This window comes from Pectinophora gossypiella, chromosome 18 (assembly GCF_024362695.1).
Source record: "Pectinophora gossypiella chromosome 18, ilPecGoss1.1, whole genome shotgun sequence".
In the NCBI taxonomy this organism is placed as follows: domain Eukaryota; kingdom Metazoa; phylum Arthropoda; class Insecta; order Lepidoptera; family Gelechiidae; genus Pectinophora; species Pectinophora gossypiella.
In genome coordinates this window covers 10,288,818-10,312,545 of record NC_065421.1, presented here as the reverse complement: position 1 = coordinate 10,312,545, position 23,728 = coordinate 10,288,818, and the positions used below count along the sequence as shown (strand labels likewise).

Sequence of the window (23,728 nt, the reverse complement as noted above, 5' to 3'; positions counted from 1 at the left end):
CAAGAAGATAAACAAAGCAATCGGAAACGGCGTACTTAGACTAATCTACAGCATCATACAAATGATTCAGCACTTAATCCTCGTTCCAATTATGACATTGCGTCGGAACCAAGACGACGTAGGATGCGCCAAAGGTTAAATCCATATCGCCATATCCTCACAACTTCCTATTTAAACAGTGGGCTAATTGTTCCAACTACGTACATTGTATGGGACTGCACGATATCGTATTGTGGATATGCTAAAAGTTTAGAGACCTCGGCGAAATTGTGTTTTAGAAAAACATTTTTTGACGTGAGTTATTGTAGATTTGCCATTCGAAATGGGAAGCGCTGAGGGCTCTCACCCGGTACAAAATATAAGACAACAGTCCTGAGGGTGCCCAGTTGGGCGCGAACCTCGGCTCAGGGCGTCGTCTGAGAGGAAGAATATTTGAAAGAATTAATCGACTCTAGTGGGTCGGTAATGATAAGCGCAGATTGAGGGAAATCGTCGACCACGCCGACGGGGTCGGTATCGAGGTTAACTGTTTTAGGAAGAGATACTTATGGCAGGTATTAAACAAAAAAAGTAAAGAAAAATAAGAGCTAGCTTATTGATGATTTAAGGTTCAGATTCCTTCAAATCGAACGCGTTGTCTGTATTTTCAGTTTTGTATGGATTTATTATCTATCACAATCACAGAGAAGATAGGTGTTTATTCTGAAAAGTCGCATGTCACTCAATGTGCGATGAAAAAAAACCGTAATAATTCTGTAACAATCCCTGTTCCATTTTTGAACCAGTTGAAAAAAAATGATAGGAAAAAAATTGCCAAAAAACAGATTTAATAAAAATATCATCAATATACACTAAAGTCTCAATCGTTCACTGTTGGTAAACTACAAAAACGCAATAACCTAAATATTTCAATTTTATAAAACTAACAAAAATTAAAAAAAACCTATATTTATTCTTCCTATAGTGTTCATATGTGCACGCGCATGGTACGCGAAACGCGCGGCGGGCGTGAATTGAGCGCGCGTATTAATTGGTAAAAAGGAAATATCCTCAATGAGTGATTAAGTGGCAAGACTTGCAGATGACACCGTTTTGTGACACTTAAATGCAAGCAATCGTTTGGAGAATTACTCAGTACACACCCTTTGGGACTTAGTAGACAATTTTGCGAGTAGATTAGGTACGTACCTTCTAAGATAAGTGTGTTACCTAGTTGTAAGTTGTAACATGAAATTAAATTCTAAAGTCCTTTGTCATGAAAGGTTTTTTACATCTTATCTAGCCTATTAAGAAGTTATTAGAAAGTGCTAGTAAGAGTAAGGGAAAAAGACAAATACTGAGAATGATTGAGGACAGAAGAGGCAAGATGATTGGACACCTAATAAGACACGACGAGTTTATTAAAAACATCATAGAAGGGAAGCTAGAAGGAAAGAGAGGAAGGGGAAGACCAAGAAGAGCTTACATGGAACAGATTTTAGAAAAGGTTAACGTCGTGTCTTATAGGGAAGTCAAGGAATTGGCCTTTGATAGACTGGAATGGAAAATGCTACACCGACAAGAGCGTGGCTCTTAAATTGGTGGTGTGATCTAGTCTATTGGACACAGCCCCTTTTTGATTTTAAACTAAGTAGGGACTACTTTTATTTGGGATGGGCTTTAGTTTGCCTTTTTTATTATCATTTATTTCTGTAAAGTGTTAAACATTCGGGAGATTCTGATTGGTAAACTTTTAAACAACCTTGTGACTGACAGACAAACTTTTATGCTAATTTTATTTTTAGTAATTTATTCCCGTTTACAGTCACTGTGTACGTTGCAGACACTTTTCAACTAAATATCTAATCTTGTTTTTCTTCTGACACAGGCTATCTCAAGCTTAAAAGGAGGTACCAGCCACTAGTTTTATTGAGAACTCTTTTGTTAAAGAAATAAAGCATTTTTATTTTTATTATTTGATTGATTTAAAGACTTACTTCAGTTAATTACTTAGATAAGCTGTTTTTTTTTAATTGCAAGAGCTGTGCCTTCTTTATAACATTAATGCTCGTAAAGATCTTCGAATTCTCTCGCTAAATAACTTTCGTAAGTGTAGGTATGTAAAAAAGTTGTTTATTTTTTACCACAACTCAACTACAGACACTCGGAACATAGCACATTTAGTCGTCTAGTCGCCGAATTAGCGACTGCTTCCGGCACCTATAAATACAATGTTCTAGCGGTCACAACGAAACACATGGTACAGTTTCATTTTCAGCCGTTTTCAGCAAGACATGTCCAATTTAACTTATTACGTCTAATTGTAGTTTAACCGTTTAGTCCAATAAAATTAATTTGCTCCTTGCGTCTTTTGCGCGGTTTTTGGAAAATGTGAGTTAGGTGCTTTTTACAATACAATACAATAACTCTTTATTGCACTTAAAACATATTAAAAATACATTATTATAATTAGATAGGTAGTACAACAGGCGGCCTTATTGCTAAGGTAGCAATGTCTTGCAGGCAACCTTTTGTTCCGCGATGTATTTTATTTGAGTCTTGTTCTTGAGTTAGTATTTTTATTTGTATGTCTTTACAAAATAGTTTTTATTCAGTATTGTATTGCTATAATTGTTCTGCTGGCAAGTCATATGTATTGTCAGTTCCCCAACAGGTTTTTGACCTTGAAGCTGCATTTAGCATATATACAAACACTTGCGACCATGATCCCTAATGGGGTGAGCAGACAGAGACGGGGTAACTACCCCTTTACCCATTATGTTTATTTTCTGGACAAGTGGGGTAATATTTTAGACCTACAGGTCAAGTCAGATAGCGTCAATAGTCAAAGCTATACTGTTCCATTGGTAGTATGGAAAAAAACAAGAACACTTTATTCAGTGTACACATATTTCAATGAGGGTTGTATTAATAAACGAATCACAGCTGAGAGATCATGCTCAAGTCTCTGTTTTTATATAAGAACTGTCACATTGACATGATCTTGAGGGCAGTCTCGAAGCTGAGATTAGTTTATCAATACAACCCTAAGAAACTTACCATAAACATACATAAACATAATATACGTCCCACTGCTGGGCACAGGCCTCCCCTCAATCAACCGAAGGGGTACCGGAGGGGTGCTTCGGAGGGCACGTTAAGCCGTTGGTCCCGGCTATTAGCCGTAAAAACACCTCCACCAACCCGCATTGGAGCAGCATGGTGGAGTATGCTCCATACCCCTCCGGTTACCATAAACAACAAACTGCAAAGTACGAAATACTTAAACAGCGGAGGATGTTTAAGATCTTAAACGACTATTAAGAAAACAGCACCTACTGCTACCGACCGCAAGGCATCTTTATTACAATGACCATATTACCAGATATTACACTTACCAACAAACGCTATTAAAATGCAAGCAACTTGCCCCGTTACATATGCATGCAATTCTGACTTTGTATGGACTCATTCATAACATAACCTAAAGTCTCATATACGGTGCCATACAGATGAGAAGGATGGTTCACAGGACAGCGGAACATAAAATCTGACCGCTTCTCAGAAAGTCACTAATATACGTAGAAAGGTTAAAAAACCTTCTCTGCAGAACTGGGATTGAAAAAACAGAATGCTTTCTTCAGTAAACGCAACAAGCAACGGTGGTTGTACTACCGCATTGTCTAAGTGCGGTATGGCCCTTAGTCAGTCGCTCTATAATCTAAAACTTAGATAGATATCCTTCAGTACAGGATTGCGTCGTTTTAAAGGTAAATTCGGCGTTTGCGATATTTAATACTGGTGCAGTATAATATCCATTGGCAGGAACTTGTCATGAGCATCGTAGCATGTTGTTAATAAGCTCATCTAATGTATAATTAGTCTGTCAGTTCTCCAAATAAACTGAAGATAATGAACCAAATCACATTGAGGAGCTGGGTGGCGCAGCGGTAAACGCGCTCGGTCTGCGATTGTTGAAGTTAAGCAACTTTCGCAAAGGCCGGTCATAGGATGGGTGACCACAAAAAAAAGTTTTCATCTCGAGCTCCTCCGTGCTTCGGAAAGCACGTTAAGCCGTTGGTCCCGGCTGTATTAGCAGTCGTTAATAACCATCGATCCGCACTGGGCCCGCGTGATAGTTTAAGGCCCGATCTCCCTATCCATCCATAGGGAATGCCTGTGCCCCAGCAGTGGGGACGTTAATGGGCTGATGATGATGAATGAACCACATAATGCTCGCTAATAAACACGCCTTTCTCCACAACAGTGTGTCACAATACCACACGATCGCAGGCGGACTTCGCTATACTTTGGACTCTGGCCAAGAGTCTTTTTGGCCTCAAGAAGTCGTTACGACAACTTCGACGATACACCAACGAAGCCTGTTTAGTGAGCCGTAAGCCCGCACCGGAATGTAGACTTCCAGATATTACTACTTGCCAAGTCTTATTGGAAAATGGAGTTGAGAACTAATCAACAACACAAAAGAGTTAATTCTGAATACCATCAGTGATGATTGGTTGCGTCCTGATGAGATAGCTAATCGTCAAAGCTAAATAAGAAATCAATTACGGCAGTGGTCCAGCGGTTGAGCGTTGGACTCACGATCTGGAGGCCCCGGGTTCGAATCCCGGTGGAGAGATATCACAAAAATTACTTTGTGATCCCTAGTTTGGTTAGGACGTTACAGGCTGATCACCTGATTATTCAAAAAGTAAGATGATCCGCGCTTCGGAAGCCACGTTAAGCCGCTCCCGATTACTACTTACTGATGTAAGTAAGTAATCGTCACATGACCAATGTCAGGGGCCTTTGGCGGCTCAATCATAACCCTGACATCAGGGTAGATGAGGTTGGTATTCCACCTAACAACCCACACGATTGAAGAAGATTAGCTCCATTAAAATCCGTCGAATTCCTTTGTGGCGCGAATTATTATATATCTTTAATCTTCGTTTGATAATAACACTGTAAATGTTTATTAAACAGACACCCGGTGTCCACAAATCAGCCTGCCATGTCTGTAACTCACATCCTATCCGTCACAACATCCCCAACCCATTACTTGCGTGGCTGCTTATGTTACTTCCACTTCTAACTATGATCAAATTGACTCTTCCTCTCAAACGGAGCCCTAAGGTGGAGTTTACAATGGGATTTATAAAATATTCGAACACTGACTCAGAATCTAAACCACTAAATCGATTATATTCGACTTTCGCTCCCCATTTGTCCGGCCAAGTAGTTAATGCCATATACGGCAAATCTACAATAAGTCACGTCAATATACGACAAACAACTGAAAGCATTTAATCACTTACCAGCAGGATAAGTCATTTTTATTAGTGCTAAATAATATTTACTTAAAGATATAATTAATATTCAATTATGGTTCCAAAATACCTAATATATGATACTTAGATAAGCTCACGACAAAATCCCAATGGGATAGTCAGGGTACATCCATCGTAAGATGAACTAAGTACCCACACCTTACTGAGCTTTCTGTTAGACGAACGTGATGATAGGTGGTGAGCCGTATCGCCGTCTATGATGGTCGAGCCAACTGTGATAGTCTTCTTCTTCTATCTTTTGGATTGTGAGGTAAATTACCAACACCATCGACCCTGGTGTCAGGGTCAGGGGGCTGTGTTAGTGAAAACCACATTTTTCGAAATTCAAAAACTAAGTACGTGTGGATGCCCCCTAGCCGGGGCCGAGATTGACTAGTGTTCCGTCGCAAGCGGACCGCGTACAAGATTGTTTCCTCGTTAGTAACCAATTGGCGGTTCCGTTCCTTGCCTACGGAACCCTAATAGTTCAATTGATCGCTCAAGTGCGCGTGCACATATGAGTGTTGTTCTTCCAAAGCTTTATGACCTTATTTCTATTGTAATTGAGTGGCTTTCGTTTCATTTAATTTGGTTTGTTGTTTAATGGGTAATTGGAAGATGTTTTATTGAATAGGATGTTAGTTCGTTTTTAAATAGATAAAGTTTACATAGTGATTTATTAACTTCTATATACAGATCAACTCTCCTTACATTGGTAGAGAATTGGTAGAGAAACAGCTGTACCCGAAATAGTCATTTTTCTTAATTACCTCGACTTGGAATCGAACCAAGAACCGCATGGTGGCGTCACCAACTAAATATAGCCAATAAACGCTACCTCACCTAGCTGTAGGTACCTGTCTAGTGCATAAAAATGTACTAGCAATTTTCGTTATAAATTAATTAACACTAAGGCGCAATACCGCTTCGATAAGTTATGGAAAGCAAGGAAAATAAACTAACTATTATAAGAAATACAAACACATGTAATACTTACTAATAATATTATTATTTTCCTTGACATAACAAAGGGTTATAATTATTATTATAATTATTATCTACACCCTGAATGGACAATATACATACATCGTTTACGTAAGTTTATGCCCATAGACTGGAGTTTGGGTTTTTCTGTTCAACCACTTTTGATAATGAAGTCCTAAACTTGAAAACAGACCATAATTCTTCCATATCGTACTCGTTGTCAAAGTTTTTAGTTTTATATGGAATTATGAACACTATAACAGAACAGATAAAGGTCGACCTTGTTTTATGACGTCATCAGAAGATTTCGGCACGTAAGGCCCTAGAATTTTTTCTTGTCAGCCCTGCAGGTTAGGTAAGCGGACCGAAAGCGGTAAGTGGAGTGAAAAGCAGGATACGCTACGGAGATTATGGTGATAGGTAATGAAGTGCAGGTGACCAGCCGAAATCTATATAATAATCTTTTATATTTTAATTCACTCCCAGTCCAGCATACAAGCAAACTAAACCTTTGATGGATAGGAAAAAATAAGACAACAACCAAAATACACTTAAAATATTTTGACTGACAGCTAGGTACTTGGCCACAAAAACGTTATCTACAGGAAACAAAAAAGAAATATAATTATTTATTATTTTTAAACTAAGCATAAACCGAGTAATAGCTAATTCCCAAATGTCAATAAATGCTTAAGGACGGAAGCGTGACTAGCCGGGTCTCCGATAAAGCAATGTTTTCCTTCAAAACAACCGCGCTTGTGTGATAAGGGACTGGCCAGATGCTATATCGTCCCCAAGGAATAAACATATCATTGTTAATTATTACTTGGAAAAAATCTGTTGTTTTTAAACTAGTGATGAACTGAACCCCTGTAGTGTTGTATTCGATTCTGCGAGTATTTTGACTTAGGTTTCGCCTTCTGGTTGCATAGGATATTTATCGCCTTGATGAAAAAGATAAACAGACAAATAGAAACATAGACAATACTCTGGGGTTAACCAAATTACAAACGATTCTGACAATCGAAAGTTTTTTTTTATTACTATGGAATTTGCATAAAAATAGCTACCTGAGACGTCATAGAAAAGCGTGACAAAATGTCGCACTTATTACATATTTTTTCTTTATTAAAATTCATATTTTTTTATTTATTTATTTTATTTTATTTATTTATTTCCTCACTTACATCTACCATTACAGGTTTATCCCAATGCGATAATGTAATTAAGTTAAATAGGAAAAAGGAAACATTATTTGTGACCTTTGAATCTGTCTTTATTTAGTAATCACAATTTCATAATTTATCTTTGAACTAGGAAACTACCCAATTGGAAGAGGAAGGTCTAGGTGTACATACCGCGATCAAATCCAGGATATTTAAAAGAAAGGCCAGGGCAAGAGGACTCTAAGCCGGCAAACATAAAGACTTAGATGAGAATGGAAGAAACGAAACTGGTACGGTCACGAGCATTAATATCTATACACTTTGGAACCATGTCACATTAACTTTTTTGACAAATTAAACCGTAAGTCTCATTAAATGTCAAATATGATAGTGCGACAGAGTTATAAAGTGGATACATGATATTGCTCATGACTGTACACACCACAAGATCGTAGTAAGTGGAATTCCACGGACTCTACATTTCGAGAAATAGGCATTACCTTATGTATGAAAGAAAGAAAACATTGTTTATTATTAAAGGACCCCATAACCAGCACGTGAAACACATTGTTCCTCCTGTCGCTTCTTATTCCATTGGAAATAACAACTGTGTTTTTGTGACTGTTTTTTTATTTGTGTATGAATGTGTGAATAACAGAACCCAAACAAACAACCCTATCACTCATGACTTGGCCTGCAATGGCAGCAATATGAATATGTAACTAGATACGCATTTTATCGGTTTTCTGTTCAGGACGAACGGACAGACGGACAGATAACGGGTCACAACTCACTCGAGGCATGTTTCGCAACTATTCAATATCATAATGGTTATTGATATTAGTCACATACGTTACAGTTGAAGCGATGACGGGCTTAACATATGTTTAACATTTAGAAATGTGGCAAATTAGTCATTAAGTACAAGTGGGTGGTCCAACGAATGGACAGATTGAGAATCACTGGACTTTGAACCCGATGATAAAGTTTGTAAAAATGAGACCGCAATTCAGTTCCATTTACATATCAGTACCCGTTCAGAGTCTTCTTCTTCTTCTATCGTGTGCGTTGTAAGGTGAATTACCAACCTCATCAACCCTGGTGTCAGGGTTATTATTGAGCCGCCAAAGGCCTCTGACATGGCTCATGTAACGACTACATTAGTAATTAGTAATAAGTAACCGGGACCAACGGCTTAACGTGCATTTCAAAGTACAGATCATTTTACTTTTTGGACAATCAGGTGCCAAGTTTTGGGCCGATACAATTTAGTTTGCTATCGACACGATAAGAAGAAGACAATCAGGTGATCAGCCTGTAATGTCCTAACCAAACTATTTCACAAAGTAATTTTTGTGATATGTCCCTAACTCCCATAAAAATCAGTTCCTAACTTCCATAAAGTCAAGCTACGTTCTCAGTTTCCATATAAGAGTTAATGAACAAAACTTTACACAATATATCGCTGCAATTCAAAGGGAACTCATATAGAAAGACTGAAGGCAAACAATTATGGCATTCTAGTCCTGGTATGAGTTTCGTATGCGTCCGTCTTTCTCCATTCTTGTTATGTGAACTAACCGGCCAGCTTTAATTGCTCATTGTAAAGGTATTTTTCTACTTCTTTCGAAGCAAAGAGTACTAATAACAAGTTTGAAAGTTTAAATACACACAATATAACATAGTACTCAATACTCAATTATTTATTGCATTCCATGTAGTACAATGGAGTGTTGAATAGGCATAGGAACTAAAACATGGACCCTATAGGCACAGCAATAATAATAATAGCAATGTTGAAGGGAAGAGAGGAAATGTGTATTAAAATTAAAACTTATCATCATAATTATATGTATCACGCCTGTATCCACAAAGGATGGAAATGATGGAAGGATGTGTATAGTATACCTACACCCACTCCTCACCAGCTATGCTATGTTTAAGTCCCATCTAATAACATCCTCCGTGGTCTATTTCACGATCTGGAGGTCCGGGTTCGATTCCCGATGAGGACATTGTCGAAATCACTTTGTGAGACTGTCCTTTGTTTGATAAGGACTTTTCAGGCTTGAATCACCTGATTGTCCGAAAAAGTAAGATGATTCCGTGCTTCGGAGGGCACTTTAAGCCGTTGGTCCCGGCTATTAGCCGTAAAACACCTCCACCAACCCGCATTGGAGCAGCGTGGTGGAGTATGCTCCATACCCCCTCCGGTTGATTGACGGGAGGCCTGTGCCCAGCAGTGGGACGTATTTAGGCTGTTTATGTAATAGGAGGCGAGCCTATTGCCATTAATCAGCCACGTATCCTGAAATCCACGTGATAAACATGCATAAACTTACGCCTATTTCCCACCTTTTTTTTTGGCGTGACTTATTGTAGATTTGCCGCAGATGGCATTAACTATTTTTTACACATCTGTTTATTTGTCGTATCTATTATGTATACTTTAACCCCTTGGCATACTATCTACCTTTGACTAATACTTTCATATTTTTCGTAACCCCTTAATTCATATATTTTCTTCATAATTAAATTTGCTTATTTTCTTATTTATTGTAAGTAAATCCCGACACTTTTTGTTGGCACGATAGTTCAAAGTATTTATAAGCGTAACTTAGGTACTGGCAGAATATCAGTGTTGCTAAGAGTGGTATTTCTACTATCCTTCGCAACAACATGCTGAGTCAGTCCCTTTTCCCTGGCAGTGTATTTTTGATTTGTATACTTATCTTTATCTTCTCTACTATTGTACTGCACTGTTTTGGGAATAAAGTTATTCTATTCTATTCTATTCTAACTACTTAGCCGGACAAATGGGGAGCGCTGAAGGCTCTCACCCGATACAACGTTTAAGACAACAGCCTGAGGGTGCCTAGTTGGGCGCGAACCCTATTTCCCACCAGGGTAAGCAGAGACTATGGAATTCCATTTTCTTCGATCCTGACACACTTCTCTAGCTTCCTCCACATTCATCAATTTCGTACACGCACGCCGGTTCAGAGTAGATCGTACTGAATCTTTTCTCAGGACATCTGCAATTTGGTCAATGTACGTCCTTCTATGTATAAAGTGGTATAAAATATCTATACTAAGCCGAATTCAGTGGAAAGTTTCAATACATAGATTGCTAAAGGTATCATTTCGGTGTAAAAAAAGGAGCGTCGAGATTCTAATTTTAAAATTAAGTTATGTAGCGGTGGTGGCGATCTACCGCGATAGATTCCTACCATACAAATACAAAAATACTAGTAATCCTCTGTCGGTTTTTACGACACGCCCGGAAGATAAGCAGCACGGAAATACGTAAGCAAACTAAATAAAAAATGACATGTCCATGAGTCCACATTACAAGCGTCTAATAAACCATAGGACACTGCGCCATTTTTTTTAATTGCACTAGTACATTTTCCTTTCAAACGGCGGGTAATTAAAGTTTTTTCCAACATGAAGTATGGCGTGGCTGTCTTGCATGTCGCCAGCGCAGATACAGTCGTGTCCGATATTGGCCATATGTCACAGCGATGGGGATTGTAGATAATGACGGGCTAATAAGTGCTTGTCTTCCAACACAGTGACGTAGGCTACTGCTTATCGATAATTTTAACTTGTGCCTTGGTTTACGAAAGATGCGCTTGAAAATCTTAATTATACCATAGAATAAGGAGTAATATTACCTATAGAACGGCAACTCTCAACTAAATTTACCTCAACCCCCCTCGGTCTTAATTTAGTATTCAATCGTATGGCCGTCAGACGTCACACACACAGATGCGCGTGTACGATAACGGCAATGTGTAGTGTCTGTGTAAAACGAGGCTTTTTAAGTGTCCGGGATGTAATTATGTACCACTAGCTTTCCACTCGCAACTCCTTCGACTTCGGTTATCGCGCACGTCATGTTTCTTTTCACCCCTTTTTCATCCCCTTAAAGAGTGAATTCTGGGAAAATACTATCTTCTGTCCTTCCCTGTTTCTCAAACTATCTATAAAGATTCGTTCCAACCAAAAAACTAACAAACTTATTTATAATATTAGTGTAGATTTAAATACCTATACCTTGATTAATTTGAAGATGTTCGAACAATACATTTTCCACACATGTCTGTTTCGATTAGACTCCTTACTAATCAAGCGATATTTATCGTAGTGAGGTATCGATTTTCCTGATTTGTTTATTCACTATGTTTATAGCGACAAGAAAAACATAACAGCTTGAGTAATCGATTTTAATATGTTATTATACTCTTGTTGTTTAAGTAGAATTGTCTGGTACTAAAAACGGATTCGAAACAATTTTTCATTATGTGAAAGGTGTGATTTTATAAATGTGTTAAGATCGTGATACTTATTACGAGTCGACAACACGATAGTTTCCTTTCGTGTGTGTATGGAAAATCTGTTATGTGACGTCATCAAAAAAAGCGGTCAAATGTCATATTCAATGTTACTTAATTCATAATTAAAATTCGACAATAAGTCGAAAAGTAAAATGAGATTGGTTTATGATCATCTTAGACTGGCCATTATTTCTAGATTAGCATTTTATAATTTATCTTTGACCCAATGAAATACCCTATTGCGGACGAAGATAAGTTTTTTTAAAAAGCAAAAGTAGGCAGTAACGTGTCTTCTGGTTCCTTGTCACCAACCCAATAGACAATCCATAAACATTTGTCCTTTTTCACACGACGACAAAAGCGGCAAATTATTCATCGAAAGATTCCTATCGACATATTCTATCGACATCGACATCCAAGCGGCCCCTACCTCGAGCGATCTTATCACGAGTTTTTATTCTAGCGATATCCGCCGATAAGACCGAATGTCCTTTTTCATAGAAGCACGGTAATGGCCTAGAAGGCACGCCAACCGGGCTCCATCACTTATGCATGATGATTGCTTGACTTTACCCTTTGCCTGTGTTTATGGATTCCTATGTTTACTACCTGTGCTGATGAAAATGTATTTGAAATTGGAATCTTTCGGTAATAAAGTCTTCTATTGCAATCATAAACACAGTCATACAGACATAAAATGATGACGTCAGCAGAACTGAAGGTAATAAGAAATCAACTTGCTACTTTTTATACGAAATCTTAAGATGGATATGATGAACGGAGCACTGAAAATACCGACGCCCGAAGGAGTATACGATCCTGCCGACCCGATTACTCTGGCCATAATGACGGCCAATCAACTTGCGACAACAAACACTTCAGGACCTCGGGGTCCTGTATCGGTACCGACTCCGCCGGCGTGGTCCACAATTTCCCTCATTCATCTCGTATCACTATCGGTCTATTGGCCGATTAATTCTTTAGAACATAAGCCTGAGCCATAACTGGGCACCCTCAGGCCTGTTGACTTAAATTTTGTACCAGGTGAGCTCAGCACTCCCCATTTGCCCAGCTTAGTAGTTAGTGCCATCTTCGGCAAATCTACAATAAGTTACTTAAAAAAAAGATGTAGTGACACGTGATCCCATCGTCCATTAAAGGTCCAAGGTTTTTGTAAAATGGCCGAAAAGATAAGTAGCTGAACATATTCTCGAACGCGAACTCAGAACCTCTTGTTAGCGGTCGATTCATTTCACCACAGGTAATTTACTGTTACAATGGTATCTATTCGGACGGACACAAACTTAACCCTAATTTGTATTTGACAGCTCATAAGTTAGTGCCGTCCTTCACTCACAATAAGTGCAAGAAAGAGATAGAGCTAGTTTTAGTCCTGTCAAATAAAGTTAAAACTAAGTTGGAGGTTGGCACCATTGACTGAATTTTTTGATAACCCGCTATCGGCAATCTTTCTTCCATATTAGAACATATCCATGTAAATATCAAATAACAGTGTAGAATAGTATACATCACGCAACTTAGTTAACCTATTACCTAACCTTAGGTACATGAATTGACATATAACAACGAACGGCAACTACTGGCCGCCATTTTGATTACAAATTCGTGGAAGCTTTTGGCGGGAAAGTGAATTATAACGTCTTTTTACCCAACTACGCCGAAGCAAAAGGAGGATTATGTGTTTGACCGCTGTGTATGTCTGTTCTCACCTAACTTCTAAACCATAAATCAGAATTTAACAAGTGAGGTGTCACTAGAAGCGTCGTGTACGTCTGCTTGTAATGCTTAAGCTTTGAAGGGTGATACCAATAATAAGGTAATATCATTAACGTACCTACTGAATAAAGATATTTTTGAATTTGAATTTGTATAATGATGATGATGATGCGATCCAGCCGATTTCGGCTATGTTACTATAGTAACCTCATTGGGTGATACGGTTTACCTCAACCGGAACTATGCATTATCATTTGTAAAACGGAATAATTCCTTTTATAATTGGTCAAATTTAGTTTTATACAGAGTTAATTAGGTTTTGAATCTTAACCGACTGAAGAGTATCCGAACCTATCACTGACGTTAAATAATGATTTAAATGCTTAAATGTTTGTTTGTTTGTTTGCTTAAATGTTGTTTAAATGTTTTAATGATTTAATGTTTTAATTTTAAAATACTTTTTAAAATTAAAACCACGTATTTGGTAAAATTTAATGTTAATACGTAGTGTTTTTAAATATTTTAATGTTACTTTACCTAATTTAAATAAATAAATAAATAAAAATCGTTTATTTCAGACAAAGTCCTTAGAATATTAGTTTAAACGACTTATAAACTAGTATTAGTAAGACATTACTCGGGCGATCATAAATACAAACTTATAAAGTGTGAAGCTCCATCCACTTTTTTAGAAGGGCGGAGTCCCACCTATCACATAACGTCTTCTATTTAATATTATTTAAATGATATTTATTTTATAAAAATTTTGCATGGTTAGTGTTATTCAATCTTATAGCTCGAAAATACCCAACGTAATTGTAAATATTCGTAGTAGAAAATTTAACCCAGAGGCAACTGGACGATTAATTTAAAACATCATTAAAACTAAGACAGATACCATCATGGTACCATATGGCACCATGGTCATTTTCTCAGCGAAAGGGGAAGTATGGGGTAAGTGTATTGTGTGTATGGGAATTCGTGGGAACAAAGTCACCCTCGCAATTACTGTTACATATTTTATTATCTATTCTTTGCATTCACCTTAATTCATTGTGACTTATGGTCAGTGACCATATGGTCCTGTCACGCTATGGAGAACTAACCGTTTATGGTATCAGGTGGTACCTTTACCTTAAATTTACTTAATATTTATTATTTTAAGTTTGGTATTTAAGAGTTGAAGAAAACAGAACCATAATAGAGAACCGGAGAGGAAGTATTATTGGCCACCTGATAAGACACGATTCATTTGTAAAGAACATCATAGAAGGAAAAAATTAAGGAAAGAGAGGAAGGGGTAGACCTAGGAGAACATTTATGAAACAAATAAAAGAGAAGGTCGTGTCGTATCAGAAGGTAAAGGATTTCGCGGAGAGAAAAGAAGAATAGCGAATACCCCACCGACAAGAGCGCAGCTCTTAAATAATAAGAGGGAGATTTAAAAAAATATTTGTTAAAAATTAAGTTTCACTTGTTTAGGTAAAAACTATAATAGAATCCGTTAAAAAACATTTCATATGTTTCGGTTAATAAAATTAAGGTGTGTTCCTAAGGTAAGGCCCCAGAGAGGCTCAGGGATAAAATTCATCGTTAGGCTCCGGTCAGAAATTTCTGATTTTCTGAGCGTGGTGGAGTAGGATTCTTATAGGTGGGTCGGTAACCCTAATTAAATAAATTTATAAAAATATATCCTCTTCATTTAAATGTACTTAAAACATAAAATTCGTCAATGCATGGGAAATAAGAGTCGGAAAGAAAGGTTCCCGTAAAAATGTACGTCGTCGCAGAATTTGGTACGCCAAATTGAGCAAGGGCTGGTAGGGGAGATGTTTGGCTGTATTTTAATATATCGATAAAGAATATATCATTGTCGATAGTAATTTTAAATGTCATGTGCCTTGAACCAATTTTGCAAGCTAGTATTAGATTTTTGTCTTTCGTTCTAGCTTTTTTTTTACCAGGCAGAGGTATCTATATAGTATACACACCCACTCTTCGTCAGCTGTGTTCAAGTCCCATGTAATAGGAGACGAGAATATTGCCATAAGTCATGTCCTGGAAACCACGTGATATCAATTATGATACAAACATGATTATTCAAACTCATAAAAGTCTGTGAGTTGGAAACCGAGCCGGGATTACGATGACTGCTATAGCTACGAACAATGCGCACATTATACAAACTATCGATAATAATAAAGGTGGATACATCCCTAGTGGAGCGATATGGGTAGAAATCAACAGGTCGTGTCGGGAGCACACCCGTGCTTGTTTCGAGGGTGGTTTTATACTACACGATACATAAGTTATAATATATTTTATAAGTTATAATTTGAATCCTTACGAAAATAATAATAATAATATTATAATTAAAGAATTTAGAATTTAGAATATCGTTCAAAACTCTTTCTAATAAATCAGTGACTAAAAATATCTTTTATCATGGAAAATACCAGCATCAACCACGAATATATAATAATTAATTAATTATTAAATAATCATTATTCCTATTATTTATTTTTATTTTATTATTTTCTTTTATTATTTTTTTCTTAATTTCTCCTTTTGTGTAAGCAGACACAAAAATAGTGTTTATTAAATTATTAAATTTAATATAAATTTAATATAAATTTAATAATTTATATTTTCCTTATTAACTATGAGCTATATCAATAACATCTATTCTTCTTTTAAAATAAAATAAAATAACGATCTTAAATAGTGCCTACTTATAACAATTCCCAAAAGGACCAAAATCGCCTCATGTAAATCCAGCGTAGTAACCCTCTGTAGTGGGTAAACGATCATATTTGACAGCACATTGGTTATTCATGACTATAATGACCGGAATTGTACCCGCACTGAAATTACGATACACGCTACTTTAAAAACACAAGGGTAAATAGATTTTATAAGAACGTCACGAAATTTCTTGATTGTCTACCGTAGAGTTATTTTAAAAAACGAACACAATTTTTAGCGGTGTCTGAGCAAAGTTGGACTTTAATGTCTTATCAGTCTTAATTTGTGTTTGGGATGGACATTTTCGGTTATTTAATTTAGTTTTTTTTAACGTTGGGCTCATGATCCGGAGACCCCCGGTGGGGACATATCACAAAAACCACTTTGTGATCCCTAGTTTCGTTAGAACATTACAGGCTGATCACCTGATTGTCCGAAAGTAACATAATCCGTGCTTCGGAAAGCACGTTAAGCCGTTGGTCCCGGTTACTACTTACTGATGTAAGTATGTAGTCGTTACTTGAGCTCAGTAATAACCCTTACACGAGGGTTAATGAAGTTGGTATTCCATCTCACAACCCACACGATAAGAAGAAGAATAGTCTGAATCATCCCTCAAAGTTTTCGTTACGATGTCACTAACACCCTGTATACCTCTCTCTACATACATTAACTAACAATGACCTCTCCACATAGGTACCTACATAGAAAACTATGGAAATCATACTTGTCTATGTGGTCCAAAAAAACAGGAAATACCGTAACAATTTCGAGACGGTCCAGCGCGTCTCATCGTCCATCAACCTTACCAACCTATCATCAACCATCACACAATATTAGGTTTTACATCAAAGTGTTTAAATGTCCAATTCGCGTACACATCGGTTGAAAAGGATTCTATGAGATATCGCAATGTCTATCGCAATGTATTGAAATGACAGCAATTTGTACAACAAAGAACATAATCACTAAAGCAACGCAGAGTAGAACATTAGGTACTTGTGAAGTTTTTGTTAAGCGGTTTATTATACCTACACGATCATCGAAAGGTGTACAAACATAATATGCTCAGGACTATATTTAGAATTGAGGTATTCATTTATTTTTGACGTGACTTATTGTGAATTTGCCGTAAATGTAATTAATTACTTGGCTGGACAAATAAAGAGCGCTGAAAGCTCTCACCCGGTACAAAATTTAAGAAAACAGGCCTGAGGGTGCCCTGTTGAGCGCGAACCTCAGCTCAGGGCGTGGTCTGAGAGGATTACCTATATTTGTAAGAATTAATTGACCCTAGTGTGTCGATTAGCGCGGAATGAGGGAAATCATCGACCACGCCGGCGTGGTCGGTATCGGGGTCTTGAAGTGTTTGTTGTCGCGAGCTGATTGGCCGCCTCTATGCCTAGAATAATCGGGTCGTCAGGATCGCATATTACGTCTTTCGCGCGCCGGAAGTACTCAAAGGTACATCCATCGCTAGATCAAGTAAGTGCCAATAAGGGTACTAAAGTTACTTTACATGTAATTTGTTTTTTTGTTTCTAAATATAAAGTTTCACTTTTGCAGCCAAAAGAGGTACCTACTTAGAATGTAGTCACCGTCAAAGTAAAATATCCGCCTAAATCTTGAGTCATTCCTTTAAGCTTCTTCTTCTATCGTGTGGGTTGTTAGGTGGATTACCAACCTCATCAACCCCGGTGTCTGGGTTATTATTGAGCCGCCAAAAGCCACTGACATGGCTCAAGTAACGACTGGTACTATACAAATTCGACTAAACATAATACCAGTAATTAAAACTCTAACCGTGTTAAAACGGGGAGACTCATGTCCCTAATTTTAACTCGGTAAAAACCCGGTACTAAATTCAAATTCAAATTCAAAATATTTATTTCGGAAACTAGTCCATATAAAAATGTAAAAAATGTAAATGTTTTAATCATGAAAATAATCGCGTAAACCAAAAAAAAAGCTTGAAAAACGCCGTGTTATTGTTCATTTCCGACTAAGTATAATTACCAACAAATACTTACGTACAGTATATGGCAGGTAACCATTTGATACGTAAATGAGTGGGCCGGAATCTGTAGGCAGACCGTGACGATGGTCGCAAGTGGCTGGTCACCATCGGAAGTATTCTCTATTGATACCATCTCATTGTCGGCAAATTGCAGCCGGATGCTGGCAGAGACGCGAGATTTGTGCGTTTCCATTGCCCTTTGGACAAATAATATGGTTAAAAAAAGTCAATTTTAAAAAAATATTCTACAGTATGAGAAGAACTGATTCCAATACACACCATTTAATTTTATTTTAAGTTATACCTGTCATTTTCTTATCTGCCGAAAAGGAAAGGGACGGATAATCGACAGGCATAAAATTTATGCAACACACATCAATTTTAGGCAGAAATTTACAAATCGGCCAATAACCCGACATAATTAACTTGACAGCACACATCAAACGGTTTGCGTTACAGCGAATTACCTATTTAATTCGCCCAGGTTATTCGTTTATTTTAAAATTAACAATTGTCATTTATCATTATATTGCGATAGATAACAAATATTAAACTTGAAGTAGTAAAAAAACTTGGAATTACGTAACATTACGGAAAAGAGGGCGGCTCCAAAGAGGCATGGCGACGCTCGGTTGACCAGGAATTCAAAACTCCCGGCATGTCATGGGAGCACGCATCAAAGGCTGCAAAAAATCCCGAGGAGTGGAAATCTTAAAGGAAGGTTATTCAAGCCCACCAACTCAACAAGGATTTTAAAGGATGGAAGAAGAGAAGATGAATCATACATTTTAATGGCCATACCAATAACATTAGGTAATATAAAAACAGCCTTATAAGATTTGATTTTTCGCATAGCATTATTATCAATATTATTGAGCATCCATTAGATACATAAATTTTATCGCAATTTCTTTTCGCATTTTTTTTTCTTTTGCTCTTATTTTTTTTTTAATGAATATTGAATCCAGACTCCCAAGTTTTTGGAGCTTACAAGAAGTAAATGTGCATTTGACAAGTAAGCATATCCCCTTGACAAATATGTAAAAAATTACATGATAAATGTCAATATAGTCAAATGCGAATATGTCGTAAATTAAAAAAAAAACATGAAAAAGACACTTGCGTACCGTACGACAACGGAGTCGAAGCGCGTGCGCCGTGTCTCACAGAATTATTTCTGACATTTTTAGCTTCATTGTCCTCTGCACACGTAGTCACGCTCCAAAAGGAAATAATGCCGGTACATACGCAGCCTTTTGTCACGTCCACATCATGCTATGTGCCTGCCTGTACCATTGTCTCATTAGGTATACCTACTCACGCAATCGCTTGCGCACTTGGTACTCTGGCCTCGAGACTGAAATCGTATGGAGTGAACGGGTTTAAAATCGTATTAGACTAATTGGAATTTCGAAATTCAAATTCAAAAATATCTCAATTCAGTAGGTAAGTTAGAATTTGAATCGTTTTTTTTTTACATAACTATGATTAACTTAACTAGATAAGATTCATTCATTTAGTAATTAAATTTCTATGCTTAGTACCTAGTGTTATTTAAATATTTAATAATTAAAAAAAAATTGAAAAAAAAAATAAAGTCGGATGTCTTCGATTGAGGTCGAGATATATCCAATTCGATTTTACGTTCAGTAACAAGATCGGTTTCATGTAATACAGTAATAAATGCTTCCCATACTTAGCTTGAAGCTGAATTTCGAGGACCTTCAACCAATTGACGCGAACCAATTAACGATACGAGTACAATTATATTATCACTAACCTAGATCGCTATACACATTATACCTAGTCCTGACTAATTTTGTAACATTATAACCGGTCATTACCATAATTCGACATATCGATGTGGAGTCTGAAGCAATAGACTTTATGTCCAACAATAATGCCTAATAGTCGATCGATTTCCCGATAAGAATCTCTTCAGCAAGTGTTCGCTTCCATGAATTTCTGTAGTTGAATATCGAACAAAGCCCCAGACGAATTATTGTTTGAATTAGAAATGACTTGGGACAAATGTTAATAGTTTGATAAATGTCATTCTTTAAAAAATATATTAAGTTAGAGTAACAGTTCAATAAACTAAAAAAATACGTAGGTGCTACATAATTGTGTTTGTCTTATAGAAAGCGTGTCCTAGAGAAAATTAGTTTTATTGGAAAGTTGCTAGTACTAAGTATAAAAGTTTTATAAGTCGTAATATACGACGTGAGCCGAGCATAGTGTAAGGAAGCGTGCACGCAAGGCGCACGCGGCTTGCGGCGCACGGGCAGGTGTTGTGATCGCTCCCCTCCTTGTTGCAGAGCGGGCGATGCGGCGCGAGTAGCGCGGTGGGGCCGAGCCCGCCGCCCGCGCGGCCAATCGTGGCGCGTCTAGCTTATGATGTCATCGGAGGAGGAGGCCGACTCTCACGCGCCCTACTCGGATAGACTGCTAAAGAAACAGAAACGCGCCAGACAGCGCGTTGACGCCGGCGAGCCGCGCAATTCTTACTCGACTCTCGCGACGAACGGACTCGCGCCCGCGCGCGCCGCACACATGAGCGGAGGACTTTACGGCGCCATCTTCGAGGGCCGCCAGCACTTCGGCCTCTTCGGACCCGGATACGCTCCGGCAGAAATGCTAAACGAACTCCTCGGGAGAGTACCGAAACAGGAAGACTCTGGCGAAGAAGCAAGCGGCGGAGACATCGCGCATCACGTGCTGCGCGGCATCCTGCAGAAGACCAAGAAGGAGTTCATTCACCTATCCCCGGACAATAACAATGTGCTCGCGAATAATAACAACGATGAACCAAAAGAAAAACGTTCGCCGGAAAGGCCCGTGTCTCGTGACTCTCGGCCGGACCTGGACGACGCTCTGCTAGCGCTGGAAAGCGCTGGAGACTCGCGGACTTCACCCCCGCCGACCCAGCAGTCCAACGACGGGCTCCTAGCGCCTAAGTCCGAGCCGGACGAACGTGATAGTGACGTGCAACGCTCTTCCCCACGCCCGCTCGATGTGAAACGTGCTCGTGTTGAGAACATTGTGTCGACTATGCGCTCTAGCCCTGCGCCGCAACAACCACAAGTGAACGGATGCAAGAAAAGAAAACTCTACCACCCGCAGCAACACGACAGTGCAGCGGAGCGGTACAGCCACGGCAGCAGTGCTCAGACTGTGTCCGACGAATCCGACGAAGACGGTGAGCGACCCCCCATCCAACAAAAGTTAGTAGAAAAGAACGCTTTAAAATCTCAGTTAAGAACAATGCAAGAACAACTAGCTGAGATGCAAGAGAAATATATGCAACTGTGCAATCGAATGGGACAAGAATCCGAGACGATCGATAACGACGGCGCTTCTAGTGATGTTGAGCAAATCGAAGATCCAGTTCCTAAGTCAGAGCCAGCGTCTCCGGCTAAAGAAGTTCCGCCTACTCCGATACCGAATAGTGTTGCACCGAACATGTTGTCACAAGTGATGAGCAAGGTGATGAGTGCGCGGATGCACGCGCATGCCGTGGGCCACCCGCACCTGCCGCCCGGGTTCAACGGCTCGCTGCCGCTCATGCCGCACCTCCCCCACGGCGACCACATGCACCCGGGTCACCCGCATCAGCATCTCAACAATGCCGCGGCCATGTACTTGAATGTGGGTCAGAAACTATTCCTCGAGCAACAAATGAAAGAAGCTGCCGAACATCAACATCAACAAAGTCAACAACAAAGGCCACAGTCGAACCAGCACTCACCCCAACAAAGATCGCTGGGGCAGACTCCTAAACCCCCGCTCTCGTCTGAGTTGGCTGAAAGATTGGACGCGTTACGAAGCAACTCCTCAGTTGGATCGGGCGCAGGCGCAGACCTGGAAGGTCTCGCGGAGGTGCTCAAAAATGAAATAACGGCATCACTCGCATCGTTAATAGACTCAATCGTGACCCGTTTTGTGACCCAGCGGCGAATGTTAGGCAAGCAATCTGAAGCGGCGGCGGCGGCAGCGGAACAGTTGAACAAGGACCTGATTCGGGCGTCGCGGCTGCTGGAACAGAAGTCGCCGACACCGAAGCCGCCGGAGAGGCCGTCGGTGCAGATGTCAGGTAACCAACCCGTCCACCACCCGGGCGCGCCGAACGGCGTGCCGTTCATGTCGCACAACCCGATGCTGATGAGTCAGATGAACGGTCCCCGCACGCCGAGCGCAGCATTCCCGCTGCACGACGGCGGCGGGCCCGGACACGTTACTCACGTGCGTCCCCCGACAGGCATGTTCCAGACGCCGCCGAAGCCGCTGGCGCCGCTGTACGGCCCCATGAATGGTCACTTCGAGCGCGAGCCAAACCCGGAACAGAACGAGGCGCTGAGCCTCGTCGTGACGCCGAAGAAGAAGCGGCACAAGGTGACGGACACGCGGATCACGCCTCGGACGGTGAGCCGGATCCTGGGCGAGGGCGTGGGCCAGTCGCCGGAGAGCAAGTTCCCGGAGTCGCCGTCGCCGCGGCCGTACCCGGGGGGGTTGTCGCTGCCGACGTCGGTGGCTATTCCGAATCCGTCGTTGAACGAGAACCACGTGTTCTCGCCGTATACGGGGCCGTTTTTCGGGGCTGGGGGCGGGCTGGCGCGGTCCCCGCAGGCGCCGGAGCGGGACTCGCCGCCGCTGCCGCACGCGCCGGCGCTGCTGCACCCGGCGCTGCTGGCCGCCGCGCACCACGCCTCCCCGCAAGACTACCTGCGCCACCACCACGCGCACGTGCCGCACCACCCCCACCACACGCAGCCCATGGACTCGCAGGACCACTCCGACTGCAACTCCACCGACCTACCCTACGACGGAGTTCAGCCTACTATATCCTTTTCGAATAGTCTACGTACAAAGCATTAATCATATTTTCTTTCAGTTTATATCTGTCGACCTCTAACGGCATATATGGTAAAGATACGAACACACACGAACCCTTAAGTACCTCTCACACTGTAACATAACACAGAAAAGAAAAAACGTTATTTACTTACTAACAATCTCGTCCGATATTAAGACCGATTATACTTAATACGTAACATTCTTCGGGTCAACTCGATACGTAAACGAAACCCGAGCTAATACCCTGAGGGCTCAAATCCTGCAAACGACAAATGGTATCTTATTTCTGTAGTGTTTAACCTTACGACTGCCACACACTTCCTACTTAGCTTAGGTATTACGACTCTGGAAACCCCCTAAGTGCTGCGGTTTCTACGTTTTCCACGATTCTCTTATTCCCTTCGCTATTTGTCTAAGTATAAATAATACAGGAAACAAACAGCCAACGCTAAAGACAAAATTTACACTTACCTTATTATTTATATATTTTATTACCTTATTCCCGACTATAGTTCCGTTAGTTTACCTCGCTTTTACATAACAATACTTTACCATACGCATATATTAGACCAG

General features: G+C 39.7%; 1 protein-coding gene across 1 annotated transcript in view; it reads left to right on the top strand.

The window, feature by feature from the left end:
• LOC126375144 (homeobox protein prospero) overlaps nucleotides 1–23,728 on the top strand; it is a 113,114-nt gene that overhangs the window by 66,638 nt on the left and 22,748 nt on the right. Inside the window, exon 4 of the mRNA XM_050021995.1 lies at nucleotides 20,620–23,140. Within this exon, the coding sequence (XP_049877952.1) occupies nucleotides 20,696–23,140 (2,445 nt within the window). The 5' untranslated portion in view covers nucleotides 20,620–20,695. The remainder of the gene's footprint in view (nucleotides 1–20,619; nucleotides 23,141–23,728) is intronic.